The sequence below is a fragment of the Equus asinus genome, chromosome 11 (genome assembly GCF_041296235.1).
Source record: "Equus asinus isolate D_3611 breed Donkey chromosome 11, EquAss-T2T_v2, whole genome shotgun sequence".
In the NCBI taxonomy this organism is placed as follows: Eukaryota; Metazoa; Chordata; class Mammalia; order Perissodactyla; family Equidae; genus Equus; species Equus asinus.
In genome coordinates this window covers 56,025,021-56,042,150 of record NC_091800.1, presented here as the reverse complement: position 1 = coordinate 56,042,150, position 17,130 = coordinate 56,025,021, and the positions used below count along the sequence as shown (strand labels likewise).

At 35.3% G+C, this 17,130-nt stretch overlaps 1 protein-coding gene across 1 annotated transcript in view; it reads right to left on the bottom strand.

Annotated features, from left to right (window-relative positions):
- Positions 1 to 8,375: 8,375 nt before the first annotated feature.
- The window catches only part of NDFIP2 (Nedd4 family interacting protein 2), a 63,096-nt gene continuing 54,341 nt past the window's right edge, over positions 8,376 to 17,130 (bottom strand). Inside the window, exons 6-8 of the mRNA XM_014862924.3 lie at positions 14,132 to 14,198; positions 11,354 to 11,459; positions 8,376 to 9,938 (exon numbers count right to left, since the gene is read on the bottom strand). Of these exons, the coding sequence (XP_014718410.2) occupies positions 11,356 to 11,459; positions 14,132 to 14,198 (171 nt within the window). The 3' untranslated portion in view covers positions 8,376 to 9,938; positions 11,354 to 11,355. The remainder of the gene's footprint in view (positions 9,939 to 11,353; positions 11,460 to 14,131; positions 14,199 to 17,130) is intronic.

Genomic DNA, 17,130 nt, shown 5'->3' with positions numbered 1-17,130 from the left:
TTCTGCTGTTGTTGAATGAAATAGTCTATGGGTGTCAATTACATCCAGTAGATTGATGATATTGTTGAGTTCAACTATGTCCTTACTGATTTTCTACCTGCTGGATCTGTCAAAAAATCCTCCTCTAAAAGACTTCAAATATAAGAATTCAGACAGTCTTGCATTTGAGTCATGTATATTGAAGATGGTTAATGGGACATCTAGTCAACAGCTGATCTAATGGGATGTATATTGTGAATTTCTGAGGATCCCAATAAAGCACTTCTCTTTCCCATCTGGGTTGTGTATAAATAAGAAATAAAACAAAAGAGTGGCACATGGAGAACTAAACTATTATTACTGATAAAACTAGATTGGAGGGCATAGCTTAGCTAAATGAAGTCCAGAACTGGGCAGATGTAGCCTACACAGGTAGGGCTAGACCGTGGCTGGCTTCCCTGGGCAGGGGCAGAGCAGAGCTCGCCCTGGAGAACAGAGCACCACTGGAACTCCTGTGAGCTGCAAGCTCCCCAGAGGAAGAAGAGAAGCTGCGCAGAGCAGACCCCGGTATTTACATTTCAAATTTACCCATCAAATAAATTACTCCCCTGAGGAAGAGCTAATAAAGAGGTGGAGGGAGGTCAGGAGTTACACTAATTTCATTCCCTCCAGATGGAAGAAACATCAAAAGTGGTGGAGAACTTCCTCCCGCTTTCCAACAGTACGTTAAATCTTTGAAAAAAAAAAACAAAACTGAAGTTCACAAACATGTAAGATATTAGCATTATTGGAAACATTCTCCTAGAAATTGAAGACCCAGAGATTTGCCAAATGTCGATGAATGGCTGAAGTTAATACACAGGACGGAGCTCATGTTACAAGTAATTTCTCTTCCAGAATTTTTTGTGTTTTGCCTTTACTCTTGACTTCATACAATGATAAACTGGGTTTATGTCAGCAAAGAAATGGTTAGAGAGGCAGGAGGGGATAAAGGAAGAAAGGGCAGGAAGTAAGGAGACAGCAACAAAGAAAAGAAAGAGAGGAGAGGAAGGGAAGAGGGAATCACTGTTAACAGGCAGGTGTCAACAGCCCCAGACTTTCATACGTCTCCCCTGCGTTCTGCTATGCAGAGTTGAGAGAAAGTCAATTTCAGAATCTGGAAACTGAACAGGCAAGAGGTCTTTATTTCTGTAGGACTTCTTTCCATTTTCTTTCTTTGACTCTTCTATGAGCAAAAATTATTTTTGTCTGGGGATAGAGTTTGGAGTGGAGAAATACATATTTCTAACTAATATTAAGGGGGAATGTGAAGCAGCACTCAAAGCTGTAGTCATCACTGTAAACATGTTATAGGGAAGTGTCTGTGCGAGGCTCTCCTCGTGTGGACACCAATGAATCTGAGTCATTTACCCTGCACTAGACCAGAGGGCAAAACTCAGGGCACATGGGAGCGAAGAGTGTGAGTGCCCTTTTGGCCCATCTGAACAGCAAGGTCCTTACCTAGAATCCTCCTTGGCTCAAAAGAAGCAGCAGACAGTTTCGTTTCTAAAACTAAAAACCAAGATCGTGCAACTGGGAGCTAGATCATTGTAAAAGTCTATTTCACCTGGGCCCTTCTCATTTGTTGTGTTACCAAGCAGAGATTTGAAAATGGCACCTGTGTTCCTTGGCAAAGTTTTGTTGATGAACAGTGTGGGTAGCATTGAATGATCTTTGAGAGAGCAGTTGAATTGTGATTGCTGACGTTTTCACCAAGCCCATCTCTAGAAGCAATCGTTGGGAAGTTAGTCACTCTGTGGGACTCCCAACTGGAGAATGAAGAGAATGAAGGGGTGGGAGGAAAGCAGATATAAACTCACTGCTTACACACTGCCACTGCAGTGAGTTGATGGACAATCAATAAACCAAGTGCAAGGAGCTTAGATGGTCAGTAACCCCTGTGGGCAGGTAAGACTTGTGACTCCTTTTTCCCGTTGGTGGCTTCTGATGACCTGACTAGCTCTCCTGCCAATTTCGGGGAAATGGATGGTTATGCTTGTGTGTCAATTTGGATCACTCTTAAATATCAGTAGCCCAAAACCTGACTAACAATAACTAAGCAACTATTTTTCTCATTGAGCAAAAAGTTGTAAGGTAGGGAGCTCCAGGGCTGGTGCAGTGCTCTGTGATGTCCGCAAAATTAAGGCTCCACCTTCCTTACCACTCTGCATCCTTAGTCTATCAACTGTTGCCTCAATGGTACAAGATAGCTGCTCCAGCTCCAGATGTCACATGTGAGCTCAAGGCAGGAAGAATTTGGGAAGAAGAAAGAAGGAATTCTAAAGTCTGTTGGTTTAGCTCAGGAGCAGTGACTGCCACATCCCGGGACAGAATTTTGTTCCTGAAACAAGAGAATTAATTTTAAACCCAGAATCATTTTTGTCTTCCCTAAACCTATCCAGTTTGGATATTCTTGTCAACTCGGATCCCTCTCCTCCTGATAACCTGGTTTCAGAGACTTCTCACCAAAACGGAGCTATAAGAAGACCATAAAGCAGGAAGTTTAAATGCTGCAAATATCAGATCCTGGAATAGCCCAGTTCCCAAAGGCCTTGAAGCCACAAGGCACCCTTCACCTAGAGACTAAAGGACCAAGAAAATAAACCTTGGTTTCTCAGGAGAGACAAACTACGCTTGCAGGAAGAAATAGAACTCTCCCCTGAGAACGTCTCCTGGAATACAGAGAAAAAGGCACACTATCTCAGACATGGTACCTGAGATCATCTCACCTTTATGTGCGGCCAGAAACTATGATGACATCACAGAACACGGGGTCATCCTAGTAAAAAATTTATGTGGAAAAAGTCTGTAAGAGTATATAATAAATAGTTAACAGTAGTTACTTCTGGTGACGCAGAGGGAGTTGGGAGCTACGGGAAAAGGAGAAATCACAATTTATCCTCTACACTTCTTGTACCAGTGTATTTGGAGCACAGGGTGCCTATACTCCTGTTGACTTCCGAAGTTAGTAATACCTGCAGTGGCAAAGTGAGCAGCTCACAATGACATGTGGGAAACCTCAGACTTGATGTCTTATAGGCCCTTCTCTGTGCTGGCACATTGGTGGCTATGAAGTTACACCAGGCGCTGTATCTTGCCCACAAGCATAAGTGATGAGGCATGAATGCAAATTACTGTGACACACAGTAGAAAGTGCCTGAATAATAAAGAGGCTCAAATGAAGTGTTGTGAGAATTGGAAAGACGATTACTTCCTTCTGAGGAGGATCAAGGAAGGCAGAGAATCACGCAAGGGATGGCAAAACATGACACATTTATGAAATGTTTAAACATACTGGCACACTTCTATTTTTTAAGGTCTAGTTCCACCATCACCTCTATAGTGAAGGGGGTCCTGGTTCTGCCAGAGATCGATTGCTTGGACTCATGATTTTTCTTCCTACCTCACATTAGCACATTTTCCTGTTTCTAAATCTTCCTCAATTAGACTCAGAGTTAAAGTGCAGAAAGCATTCTATGCGTCCCGGTATACACACAGCCTGGCACTAGCAGCCATCCCATTCATCACATCCATCCATTCATTCCATTTATTGAGCTCTGTGCTAGGTGTTGGGCTAGGTGTTGGGGAGGCATGCAAAGCTGAATAAGATACAATATCTACCATTGAGAATAGTAACACAAAAATCAGTGTCAGCGCAGTGTCATAGCCACCTTGACAGAAATAAGGCACAGGGCTAGGGGAACCAAGAGGACCAGAATTAGAGTGAAAGGTTGAGAGAGAAAGCCTTCCCAATATGCAATTTTGGATGAAGGTGGAAAGAGGAATAGGGTAGGGGATGGATTTCATGTGGAGGCAACAGCATCACCCCTTCAAGAACTATAAACAGGCACTCAAAAATATTTAATTGACCCCGATTACCATCAGGGTAGAGTCTACGGGACTTAACTCCCATCTAAGTATTTCCCTTTTGAAGTAATAGACATTTTTGAAAATAAATCCCAGATTAAGAACCCATGATTATGAGAAAGCTAGTGAAGTAATTTATCCTAGAATCAGAAACAACCTGCCCTCCAACTTTTTTTCTGATCACTTCCCAGCCAGGATTTCAGTGCACTGGCTCCCTGAGCAAAAGCAATGAGTCACCAGTTCTCAAGCAGTATCTTCTCATCAATTTACAGTGAAACCCAGGGACTGGCCTCTGGGGCCTCCCAGCTTTGCCCTGGGGAGATCTGTGTGAGCTTCCTCGCTCCCCACCACCTGGAGTGCTTTCTTCCTTGGTAAATATGAAACTCGCTTCCCCTGTTTGCGTGATTGTGTCCCTTAAAATCAGCTGTCATCTAAGCAACTTTTGCTTTAATTCCACTTGCCGCAGAGAAGATATAAGGAGCCAATACTAGGCCAACATGATCCTATTATAATCACCCTTTTCAAAAGGTCTGGCAGATACAATGCCCACATCAGGCAAGAGTTTATTTCAAGTCCTGGAGGCATCTGCTAAGACTAATAGGCAGCCTGGTCAGGAAACACACTGAGCAAAGATGTAATAATGCCTACCTTTTTCTTTTATATAAATCTCACCTAATCCTCAGGTACGTATTGTGCTTCCCAACCACCAGGTAAGGAAACTGAGGCTTTGGTTAAGCAAATTGCCTGGACTTGCCTGAGAGTTGATATTTGAGTCCAGGGTTAACCTGGCTCCAAACTCAGTCTTTCTGTTACACAAAGCTCCCTCTCTGAAAATCCATAGGCTCCTCAAAGATAGAGAAGGGAAGATGCTAGTGGCAAGAAATTGTATTTTTTTGAGACAAGAAAAATCAACTGTATGATAATTAATCCAATTCTGTTCGCTTTGCAGGATCAGGGAGAAAATAACTGCCTTCTCAGCACAAATGGCTCCATTCTGTCACAAGGCTCCCAGCACTGCCCTGGTGATACAGCCCTGCAGAGCCATGTTGTGTGTGTAAACGCATGGAAACCAGAAGAGCTCTCATTCAGGGAGGTCAGAAAGCAAGAACTCAAGAAATGCTCATTCACTTGTTAAGATGTTTTACGTGCTTCTTCCTTTCCCTGCAAAAAGTCTGACTGATACATTGATCCTAACACTTTAGCTTTTTATCATGTCTATACAAGAAGCTAGATATAGAGAAGACACAAGGAATCAGCAATACTACTAGACCAAAATCCAAGAACTTCAAACTACAGGAAGGAAATGTGCTGCATGGCGCAGATGTATTGCATTTGAACCTCCGGAAATTGAAGCTGGAATGTTAATTCCCCCAGAACTCCCAGTTGATTACAACGTACCATATTGAAGAACAATCAAGTTCTAGAGAGAGGTCCTAAGAATCATTCGATCAAGAATTCATCCCTGGAGATCCCACAGGATTATGGTAATGTAAGACTTCAGATGTCTTTTAAAAGTTCTTAACTCTCAATGAACTGATGATGTTTTCCATAGTCTGCTCATCATCTTAAAAATCTGGATTTAGGAAGTGATACTTCACACTTACTCCATCACCACCTATTATATTAGGATGAATGGTCACCTATGCTTGCTAGCAATTAAGTATCTTAGGTCTTATCTCTGAATGAATTAAATGGGAATTAAAATTTTAGAGCCCAAATCCCATAGATTGCATAGCCAACTGAAATCACCACGCAGGAATTCAGATGGCTGGGAAACTAAGTTTAATGAGAAAGGAATAATAAATATATTTCCACACTAGAGATTTATGCACAAGTACTGTTCTTGTACCTCTGAAGAGTTCATACGTTCCAACAAGGTTATTTGCTACTTTTCATATTTTGAGGGCAGAGGCTGCCCTCCAGATTTCTCCTGAGCTTTGGGCAAACTTATGTTTTACTTGCTGATCTTGCTATGGCTTCTGGTAAAGGTAAAAGAAGAAAAGAAACTATGCTCTAAGGACAGATAGCCTATGCCCCTTCTTCTTGTGTCACCGAAGGTAAAGTGTTGATTTAATTAAAACAAACACAAAAGGAGTGGGAAAGTAATAAAGTGGTTCTTTTTGCAAGTGTGAGATAGGAAAACAACCTCGAAGATTCTGTGAACTGGAAGTGTATGATTTTGGCTTGCTATAAACTCAGCTGTTAAAGGGGTAACACTCTATCTCTTCTCTATTTAGCTACTGGATATTTTTTTTAACGGTTTTCATGAAAATCAAGAGGGTTTTTTAGAAGCGGGTAGCTCAATCTCTCAAAACAAAGACAAAAAAATGAAGCTAAACTGAAAACATTAAGGTAAAACAAGCAAATATATTAAGTTCAAAATAGACATTTTTTAAACTTTTATGAGGTATGGAATGAACTTTTTGATTTCCTTTTTCCTAAATAACTTGAGGGAAGTTTTGCACTCTAGGTGATGAGGCCCAAATAATAATACAAGCCCATAAGCAGGTCTGACGTAGGGTGACCACTGATCTTTTGCAAAGTAGAAATGAACACAATTTATTTCCATAAAGCTGGTTTTTTGCATTTATTAAAATTAAATGGTAATCTATCTCCTAACATACAAATTACTGTGACAAGTTAAATGATGTTCCACACTCCAAACTAATTCCACGCCAGTTGGTTTCATCTCAAATAAGGTCTACCAGATAAACACTTTGTGAGGCCAAGGTGGTGGTGACATATTGTGGATCTTACACTGATTTTCAAAAAGATGCATCACAGGTTCACATTTCCACATCTATAAAACTTTATTAACAAGTAAAACACGTCAGCATGTTTTATATATGGGCAAAGATATCCTATAATACTAAATGGCACATTATCATCTAACAGTTGAACTTTATCAAGGATGAGGTTTTAAAAAATAATACACTAATATTTCATATGACTTTTAAGAATTAAGTAATCAACAATTAAAATAACAGCAGTTTAAAAATATAAGATCTCATTGTTTACCGTTTACTGTAAGCTGCAATCATTCCAATACAACTTTTATCAAAAAAGAAAAGATACTATGCGTGTTCTACAGGCCAAGTGGTCGGGTTTTAGGAAAGGCTGTGACGACACAAACTGGCTCCTGCCCCAGTGCTCCAGTTCCTTCTCTCAAAAGGTGATGGGCTTAGGCAGTCACTGCTCAGTACAGTGCACAGAGGTATACAGGGCGATCACATATAATTTAGCCTCCACAGTAGGACACTTTCGGGAGAGGAGGCACTATTTAAGCTGAGAAAACAGAATAACCAGCACTGTTCTGAGCAAACACAGGACACATGCCATTCTAGTAAAAACGGGATCAGATGCATTATCATTACTTCTGTGCTTTGGGGGACGGTATAGAACAGCTGAAAAACAAGTTAAATTAAGGAACCCTGAATTTTTCGGACTCCACTTTTCCTATTACAAGAGGTTTTGCTGGAAATATTAGTGATTATTAACAGGTTAAAATTTGTGAACAACCTCAAAGACGTGATATATCTTACAGACGCAAAATAAAGGGCTAGAGATTAATATTTTTTGTTAAACAGAGATTCTCATTTTAACTGAATGTAATAAGATTTGTATTTCAATTTTAAATTTATAAAATCCATTCTGAACACACTTTTTAGAAAAATGCATTTTTATCTTAGATTCAGTTTATAAAAATGAATTACCCTGGCCATAACTAGCTAATTCAAATATAACAGAAATAATTTAATAAACTTTTGCATTACTCCCAAGGCCCAGTTCACATTCATTCAAAAATTGTTTATACACCCAACAAAGATTATGATTTTCAATCTTTAAGGTACAGCGTAAGTGTGGTTAAGTGTCCCCAAAACACAACAGCAGCTCACAGGAAATGAGGGGAAGGATGCAGGGTTTGAGAAATCTGGAAGAGGTTAGGTTTTTAAAAATAATATTCTGATACCCCTGAATGGATGATGAGATTTAAGGCTACCATTGAATTGCAACAATTATGAAGGATCAGGTAACACGCACAGTGAAATCTTATAGATTTGGAGGGAAAAAAATCAAAACAAAAAGTAAACTTTTGATGTTGAATCAAAAGTGACATATTCACATTCAGAAACCAAATATAAATACCACAAAATAAAATAAAATTTTAATAAATTGATGTGTTTATAGCTGATTTAGTAATTTAAATTTACCATGTATCATAGCTTAATTTCATTTAAAAATTAATACAAAAAACAAAGTATATGTCTATAGGAAATTAACGAGATAAAGAAGAGATCCAGCATGAGTTTACATTTCTTATAAGCACATTCAAATTTTAATTTCCAAATCAGAAAACGACATTCAATATTTTGTTTTCTTTCCCCCATGCTATTGTTTTACTGCCAGGGGTGTAATATGGTACTTTAATCAACCATAAAATTCTATGCAGGAGAGAATGAATGAGAGAAAACAAAAAATAGGAGGCTCAATTAGCAAAACAAAGCTGCATGTTTTATTTATCAAAGACAATGAAATAAAATCAGAAAATACAGAGAAATACAAAAGAAGTTATAAAGCATAATAAATTTTATTTTTTCAGAAATGGAAAAATGTCCCTGAATAGTTTTAGATGTATTTTTTAGTAGTAGTCAGTGTCTAGTAAGAAACAAGCAATTTTATATATTCTATATAGCTGCATTAAATGATTTTTAAGTTTAAAAGATGACACAAGTCCCATCATTTTTAATGTTGGCATTCAAAAGTAAAGATATAACTGAAAAGAAAACAGATGAGACATAAAATGATTTGCAAAATGTAGTAGCTTATGGATGTAAAGTCGATTCCAGTTGTAACAATGGTCACATACACACATACTCTCGCAACACACACACCCCCCATATCCCTATATTCCACAGACATATTTCCAGAACTTGAAAACAGATATTTTGCATATCTCAATTTAGGATATGATTTTTACAAGTTAATCCTACAATTACAATGCAAGAAGCTGTTAATGTACAAGTTTTTATTTGCTAAGTTTCAGAAACTAAACATCTAAAGGAAAAAATTATTACAATGATGTTGAAAGATACTTTTATTGGCTTTTTAAAAGATAAATGCAAATGAGAATATCTTATCAGAAAATTAATTTTCAAAAATGTCTTAAATGAAATAAATATAATATCTAACACAATCTCCTCCTGCAAGAATCTCTACAACAGGCAATGCTAAAAACCAAGCTTCTCATTTGAGAACCCCTAAAACTGGCAAGTCCTTTAAAAAAAAAAAAAAAAAGATTTTCTTGTAAAGGACATATTGAATACCCACATTTTCTTAAAATTTGTCCTAAAACAATCTATCTTTAACACCCAAATTTTCTCTATATATTAAGTTCACTTAATTTAAAATTAACGAAAAGATATCTGGACACAATTTCTAAGAAAACACTGCAGAAAGTAATTTATGTATGGTTATTTACAGAAAGAATTTTGCTAAATAATGATATAAATATCATGTTCAAAAATCTGACAAAGCCTTTCTAATAGTCAGCAATGCACGTTTCAAAACCCTTGTATATAAGAAAGGATGCTTCACGTGTGGAGTTACTACGTGAATCTAAGAGCCAGAAACTAAAGCATTCGACATGGGTAATAATTTTATTTTTATTATACTAAAAGTCAGGTCAGAAGTCAATGGCATTTCATGCTGGAAGACTGGCTATCACTCAACTCTTTCAATTATATCAAACACTGATTAACCAAATGTGATTGGACTTTACTGCTACAACTTTACGGTCTCTTCCAAGTATATGCAAATCTTTTAAATGGGCACATATGCAAATGTGCAAAACAAATGAAATATAAATATTTAAGAGAATGAACAGAAATGGCTTTTAAGCGTAAACCACCCTGCCATTCAATTTTGAAGCTCTATCTTTTCGTCACTAATCGGTCTTTTGTTTTTAGTAGTCTTCTATCCCATTAAAGTTGTAGGTTTACAGATGTCTGGAAGTTTCACATTGGTGTAAGAAAGGAATGTCTGGTGGAGGCAGTCTAGGGACAAAGAAAAAATCAGTCTTAAAATGTCTTAAATTTCAATTATCTAAATGATAGTACAACAAAAACCATTTTATAGCAGTATTACATCAAGTATATAATGTTCTTTTGATAAAGATGACATAAAGTAGCATATATCAGAATATATTCTAAAGTTTAAGCTTCCATAGGAGACTGTCTAGAAAATATTTACATTATATTTTAGACTCTTGAAAATGCCAACAAAATAATCCCACTGAATACTCACAGAAGATCATTTAAATTAGTAAAATGACTTTGCTTTTTATCTCACAGTTAATACTGACAAACTCAATGTTACTGATTGCAAAGACATTTTACTGGTTAAAGAGAAAATGTGACATCTAGAGGGAGGAAAAAATCCTAATGGAACATTAAAATTGATACTTTAATATGACCTAGAAATGTATTTGTATTCATTGTACTCTTCAGCAGAAATAAGTAAATTCTGTTAGCTTATGTAAATTCATCTAAGTTATAAATAAAATTTAAGCAACCAAATCACAAACCATACAATTTATTAAAAGAATATTTAATGTTAGTAACCTTGAGCCATTTTGTACTTGTAGACAGATCCAGAAGTTAAGTGTTTTAGAAGACATGCTTATGCAGTTCAAATACTTCAAAAGTTCAAATCATTTATAGATATAAAGTGTACGGTACTTGCTTTAAAAATCGTATAAAGAGTAGAGATATGAGGTCTCTTAATGTGAAGACATTACTAGGCGCACAATAAATAAACACTATTAATATATATACTGTATCCAGAAACTCACTAGATAACTAGCAAGACAACCTCTGCTCATTTCTTTATATTCCCATTTATTCAAGTTATAGCTTTCATTATTGATACAAATTGGCACACACTAAAAAAAACAAGAACAGCCCCTATTTTCTTCACACAAATTTTATTCCTTCCTCCAGTTTGTTAAGATCAGTGCATGGTAAATTGCTTTTCGATCACAGATTTTTTCATTTCTTTCACCAGATGTCTATGTGGATTTCACATTGTTTTATGCAAAATGCCCAACCCCTCTGGTTAAGTGCTTTGTCATATATTGCTTTTCAAGCTTTCAAATTTTGTGCTGGTGCTTACTCATACACATCTTGTGGTCAGTCTTTAAAAAGAAGTTTTAAAAATCTGATTTAAAGTTTCAGTTTACTCATAATATATTTAAAAAATTAAAATTTATGAAATTCAATTTTAAAAATCAAAGTTATCTTTAAAAATTCACAACTTATTAAATTTCAATAAGCTAATTAACAGTATAAAAACATATTAATATGCTAAATTTGAGTAAATAATATGAGTACACATTAAGCATTTAATACGCATCTGGTAAATTTGAGTACATAAAGGGAATAAAGAGAGTTTAACATATTAATATTCTTACCTCTATAATAAGAAGAAATATCTTGCTCTATGAGCAGCTGCCATGCTTTCAGACATGTTTCTGACTTTTAGATAATTAACAAATCCTCTGAAGAAAAGAAGCAGACCTAAGAAGGTTGAAATAATACAGATGTATTATGTTTTTATAGAGAGAGGGGGCATGATAAATTTAAAACAGACAATTATAAACAAGATCTTTCTGGCTTAAGGAATTTAATCTGTAGGGTTCCATTCATTCCATAATTTATTTTACACTATAATAATAATTCTATCATGAGGAAGTATAACAAAATTTTACTGCCACCCAAAACTTCTTCCAATTTGTTAAGCCTCGATGTATCTAAAGTAAAGTAAAAAGTGAAGTAAAGCCAATCCAGCCATGAAAATCCAGAATAACACAAAAATATATGTTTATTAAGTGATTTCCTTAAATGGCAAAGCTATCTAATGCGTTTAAACTGATTCACCTCATAGAAACCCCATATTATACCAAACTTTTCAATAACTATAACCACGAAGCAAACTAGGACATATTTACTGATATATAGTATTGAAGAAAGAATACATGCATGCAATTGCTAACAACTGTGGGATAAAACCAATAAGTCAGTCTAGCAATATCAATGCCTGTCATCTGTGAAATCTGTATTTGAAGATACATAATGTAAATAATTTTAATTATTAGTTCTTATTTTCAAGTAATAAAAAAGGTAAACTTATAATAAAAATTAAGATGAGAAGAATCAGGAAAGAAGACTTGGGAAGCAGCCACTCTAGTGATTTCTTAAGTGATATGGGATATTATCATATCTATCTCAGTGCTCCCCTTGTAAAAAAAAGTATTTTAAAATAATAACCATTTACATTATAGCTATCTTTGGTAATTAATAAGATAATGGCCGTCAAAAGCCTCAAATGAAAAATATTACCTAAGTATAGGAAGCATTACCACTATCAGTAGAGTTAAGTCTTTGATATACTTAAGCATACAATTTTAAGGGAAACATTTATTAACTCCAGTAACTTTTTAACCAGGTAATGGTGGCCAGCAAAAACGAAAACAGAAGATATGTATACAAGCAACTTTCCTCACCAGGAGGAAGAGTCTGTCAATTTAAAATGCAAAGTCCCAAACTAAATTTGTACCCCAACTCCAAGACAGTAGTCACAGCACTAAAAAGAGACACATGATTATGATAGATAGGGAGATAGAAGAGAGATACAAATAATGACTTAAACAAATGGTAGAAATTTCAGCTAAATCTGATCCCTTCTGCTTCTCATATCCTAACTCCTTCCATTTCGGACTCCCACTCTGAATTCCACCCTCATGCCCTTCCAGATGCTGTTCAAAGATAACGGTATTGTGATCCAAATGTAAAAGCATTACTGAAAAACATAAACCAAAATTATTTGTGAAATCTCTTCATTTGTCTAAGAAGCTGCTTTTTCTAAGCAAGGCATGTTCTGCTCAGGCATTTTTCTAAAATAGCTCAATTTATATCTAGAAACCAATCACTCAGCAGCTATCATTTCTCAGCATTCTACAATGTGCAACGTTCTTAGGAGTATATGTGAGAGCAACATTTTTTTCATCGATTAAATGTTCACATTCCCCTAAAGGCTAGATTATGGCTCTGATGTGGAACTGGGGTTGTCCTCTGCATTTCACTCTGCCCCATAGTCCTCTTCCTAAGACTGCTCAATACCTTAATAATATTTATAAGCAGAAATGCTCATTTAATATGCTGAAATACCTAACAGACTTCGTACATTTTTTCACTTTTAAGTAAGAGAGTCAATAAACGAGCATAGAATTCAGGTAGTCAGAACACAATTAACAATATAAAAAACTGACTAAACCCTTGTATGAGTCTGACTTCCCAAGAAAATCACAACACTAGAACGATTTCACTATAATTATTAGAGAAAGAATCCAAGCTCTTTAATGACCTTAACTGACCACTTAGAATTTGTTTCCCAAAAGATCCGAAAGATCCAACAGCAGAACTAAATAAAAAGGAGAATACTGCCACCTACTGAAATGCTATTATTTTCTGGTACAATTATGTCAGTGGAGAAATGTGGGCTTTTAAACCTAAGTAGAAACAAAATGTATTCTGCATGTCAGTAAACAAATTGGAAAAGTGGATTAAAGGTACAATGTGATTTTAAGGTTAACTCATCCAAAGTGAAAAACATAGGGAATAAAAAGTGGAAATCCATAAAATTCATCAATATTAATAAAAAGACATGCCTTGTAAGAAGAAATCTGAACAGAAGTCTGTGATCATTAGGCATGAAGCCCTTCCTTATGCCTGGCTGATTAATGATTAATTCAGGGTACATTTCAAAAGTATAAAGAATGCTTCAATGATCCAAAAATAAGAGAATAGATAAAATATCCAACTATCCTACTCTCAACATTTCCTATGATCATTAAAAGAAATTATGCGTGTACATTTTCCAAAATAAATGCTGAAGACAATTATTTTTTAATCATCTGAAGATTTTCAAGTTTTGCAGTATTCCCTTATCATTCAACCACTGATTCTTTAAACTGACAGCCTCTGGATTTTAAATCAGAAATCTAGAATGCTACGTAGAATCAGTTAAAGAGCTGAGATGATATAAGTGTTTGGATATGAGAATTTTATAGTTGAAAAATTATTTCCACGTAAGTTGTAACACAATGTATTTACATCTTACAGTTTTAGGAAAAACCAAAGTTAAACTAAATGCAAATTATCAAACTGAAATGCATTAAGAATAAACTTACCAAGCACAAGAAATATCCACCAAAGCCAATACTGTCCATTGAAATATCCAGTAAAATAATCTGAAAACTATGGAGTGAACATAAAAATATTAACATATTTATGTACCAAAATTTGAAAATCATAGATTAGCCTCAGTTTCAGAATGATTTACCTCAAATAATCTTTAGCACATAAAACAGCATAAAAAGAAAAATAGAGAAGGAAAAAAATACTTAATGACATAAATAATTATTTGAGAAAAGAATCTCTTATATAATAGCAAACAAACTTATGCAAAATATTTTAGAAACAAAAATCAGTTTCAAATGCTTGTAAGAAAGAAAGGTAAATGCTATACATCTGAATCCAACATTTTCTCATTAAAGAGTTCATATGTCAGTTCTTTTTTCATAATCTCTCAAAGCCACAACTACCATCCCAAACACACTACTACAGCAACCCGCTGCTTTAGATATTAACACCAAAAGCCACATTAGTTTAATCTTATCAGATGGGGATGTTCTCCCGACCTCTAAAAAGAAGAGCTTTTGACCTTCTGTACACCCCCTACTGTTAATCACTGCCAAGAATACTAGGCACATAAAGACCTCCAACTCATTAGAGTCTTTTTATTTTCAAACTAGATGCTCCAGCATTCAGTTCCCAGCAGAGAGCTGAGAACAGCTAAATGAACCTTGAAGTGGCATTTCAACAGTTCCTGTTAGTGGCCATGGTAGACAGTTACACGTTTTCTGTGAAATGAGACTATGAACAGGCAGATGGAAGGCAGAGTTTGATGATACTGGACCCAGGTATCTTTTCCTTGATTAAACTCTGGACATTGTGATCACTATCTTAAGAAGTCAATCTAATTTTCTTCAGAGTTACTTCAGATAATTCTTCACTATTACCCTTTAGCACCTAAACAATGCTCCAAAACAGCTGGTTTTTAAGACTGTTTAATATAATCTAAAATTGCTAAAAATTAGCTTCTTTTATCTACTCTGATTCCATTGGTCTCCAAACTGAATCTGATTTAAGTAAAAATGATTTTGTTAAATGCAGATTTGTCCTCAAATTTGAAATTAACTAAAAGAATTTACTGCCAACTTCAGAGGTAATTATTTGCAACTATTCTTTGGTAATTTCCATAAAAGCTTAAAAATCCTATAGCTTTGGTTATAACAAAAACGCTTACAAATTGTAAATAATGTCACTATTGAGAAAACATATCTATTAAAGATTATCTAAATCTGTCTTTTTAAAGCTTTTAAGTACTTTCAAAGGAAGTACTACAATTAACAAATGAACCATGATCTAAATTTTCAGCTTAGAGCTCTAGAAATTTTAAAGATTAAAAACTTCAAAGTACTTTTATAGATGCAAATCCCAGATATTTCTACACCCTTAAAATATGTACAATGAAGGGAGAACTAGAAAATTTAGAAAATATAGCTTGTAAAGTAGGACTGCATTACATTACTTTTTAATCAAGTGACTAATAATTAGAAATTAAAGGTTTTTGTGTAGGTTTTAGAGGCTATAAGAACAAAAAAGAATAAAGAACCAAAGAAACAAATTTTTAACTTTCTAATTTTTAAACATATTTTAAAATATACTTACTATATAATATTACCTGGCAAGAGGCAACCAGAAAATTAAGAACAATGTCATCCTTGACCAAAAATATTGACCTAAAGCTATTCTTTATTTACTCCAAAGCGAAGAATATAATTACCTCCACTTTGAAGTCAAAGAGAAAGACTCACTATGTAAAAAAGATAAAGTGCTAAGTTTTTGGGGTCATTCCTGAGTTTATCAAAAATGTTTTAAAATACTAAAAATCATAGGGCTGAGCCAAGTTGTTGTTTGGTTTTATTTATTTATTTACTTTTCTGAGGAACATTAGCCCTGAGCTAAGATCTGCTGCCAATCGTGCTCTTTTTGTTGAGGAAGACTGGCCCTGAGCTAACATCCATGCCCATCCTCCTCTACTCTATATGTGGGATGCCTACCACAGCATGGCTTGCCAAGCGGTGCCATGTCCACACTGGGATCCGAACCAGCGAACCTTGGGCCGCCAAAGTGGAACGTGTGCCCTTAACTGCTGTGCCACTGGGCCGGCCCCTGTTGGTTTTATTTTTAAATAAACATATCAATAATATTGATTGGCCAAACTCAGGCTACAGAAATAAAATTTTGAAAAATAACTTAACCAACAATAAGAATTTATCTGATTTTATTTTATTAACACCAGTATTTTATTGTTTACCTCCTGTCTACTTTCAAAAAGACTTGTTCATTTTTAATAAAACATATGTGTTTTTAAACTAACAATAAAAACATCAAAAGCCTTAGACAAAAATAATATCAGAATCTTGGGATAAATATATTTACACTAGATCTGAGGTTCACGGCACCTCAGAAACAAAAAGAAAAGCAGCAGTAATGATTTATAAATTACTTATTGTCTAATAAAAGGAAACAGTAGGCTTTTGGGAGTAAACCTTTCCCTCAGCACTGAACTCCAAGGGGAGTTTACTGCTTGGAGCATTACAATAGAAGTCAAAGTACAGTGTCACTGTCAGAGGCAGCACAGAATTAGGAGAATGGGCACTGAAGTGCGACCAGGCTACATCCTACCAACAGTGGGACATACCAACTGTGGGACACTGGGCAAGTTACTAGGCTATTTTTATTCTTAGTATCATCATCAATAAAATAGCTGGATTAGCACCTGCATCACTGATTCAGATAGGCTTAAAAAAATTAGTGTTTGTAACAAATTATGCCTGGAACATAGTAGGTACTCAATGAATGGCAGCTACTGTTATTTTACACAAAAGATTTTTAAAAATCCTTTTCTTATATCAATTCTCAACAAACAACTAAAGGTATAATATTAACCTTAATTCAGTAAAGGTATTTTAAAAGGAAACTAAACAGTCCTGGTGATGAAACTTGATGCTAGTACACACCTTACAGCATTGAGAAACTCCAGTCTTTGAATTTAAGTTCC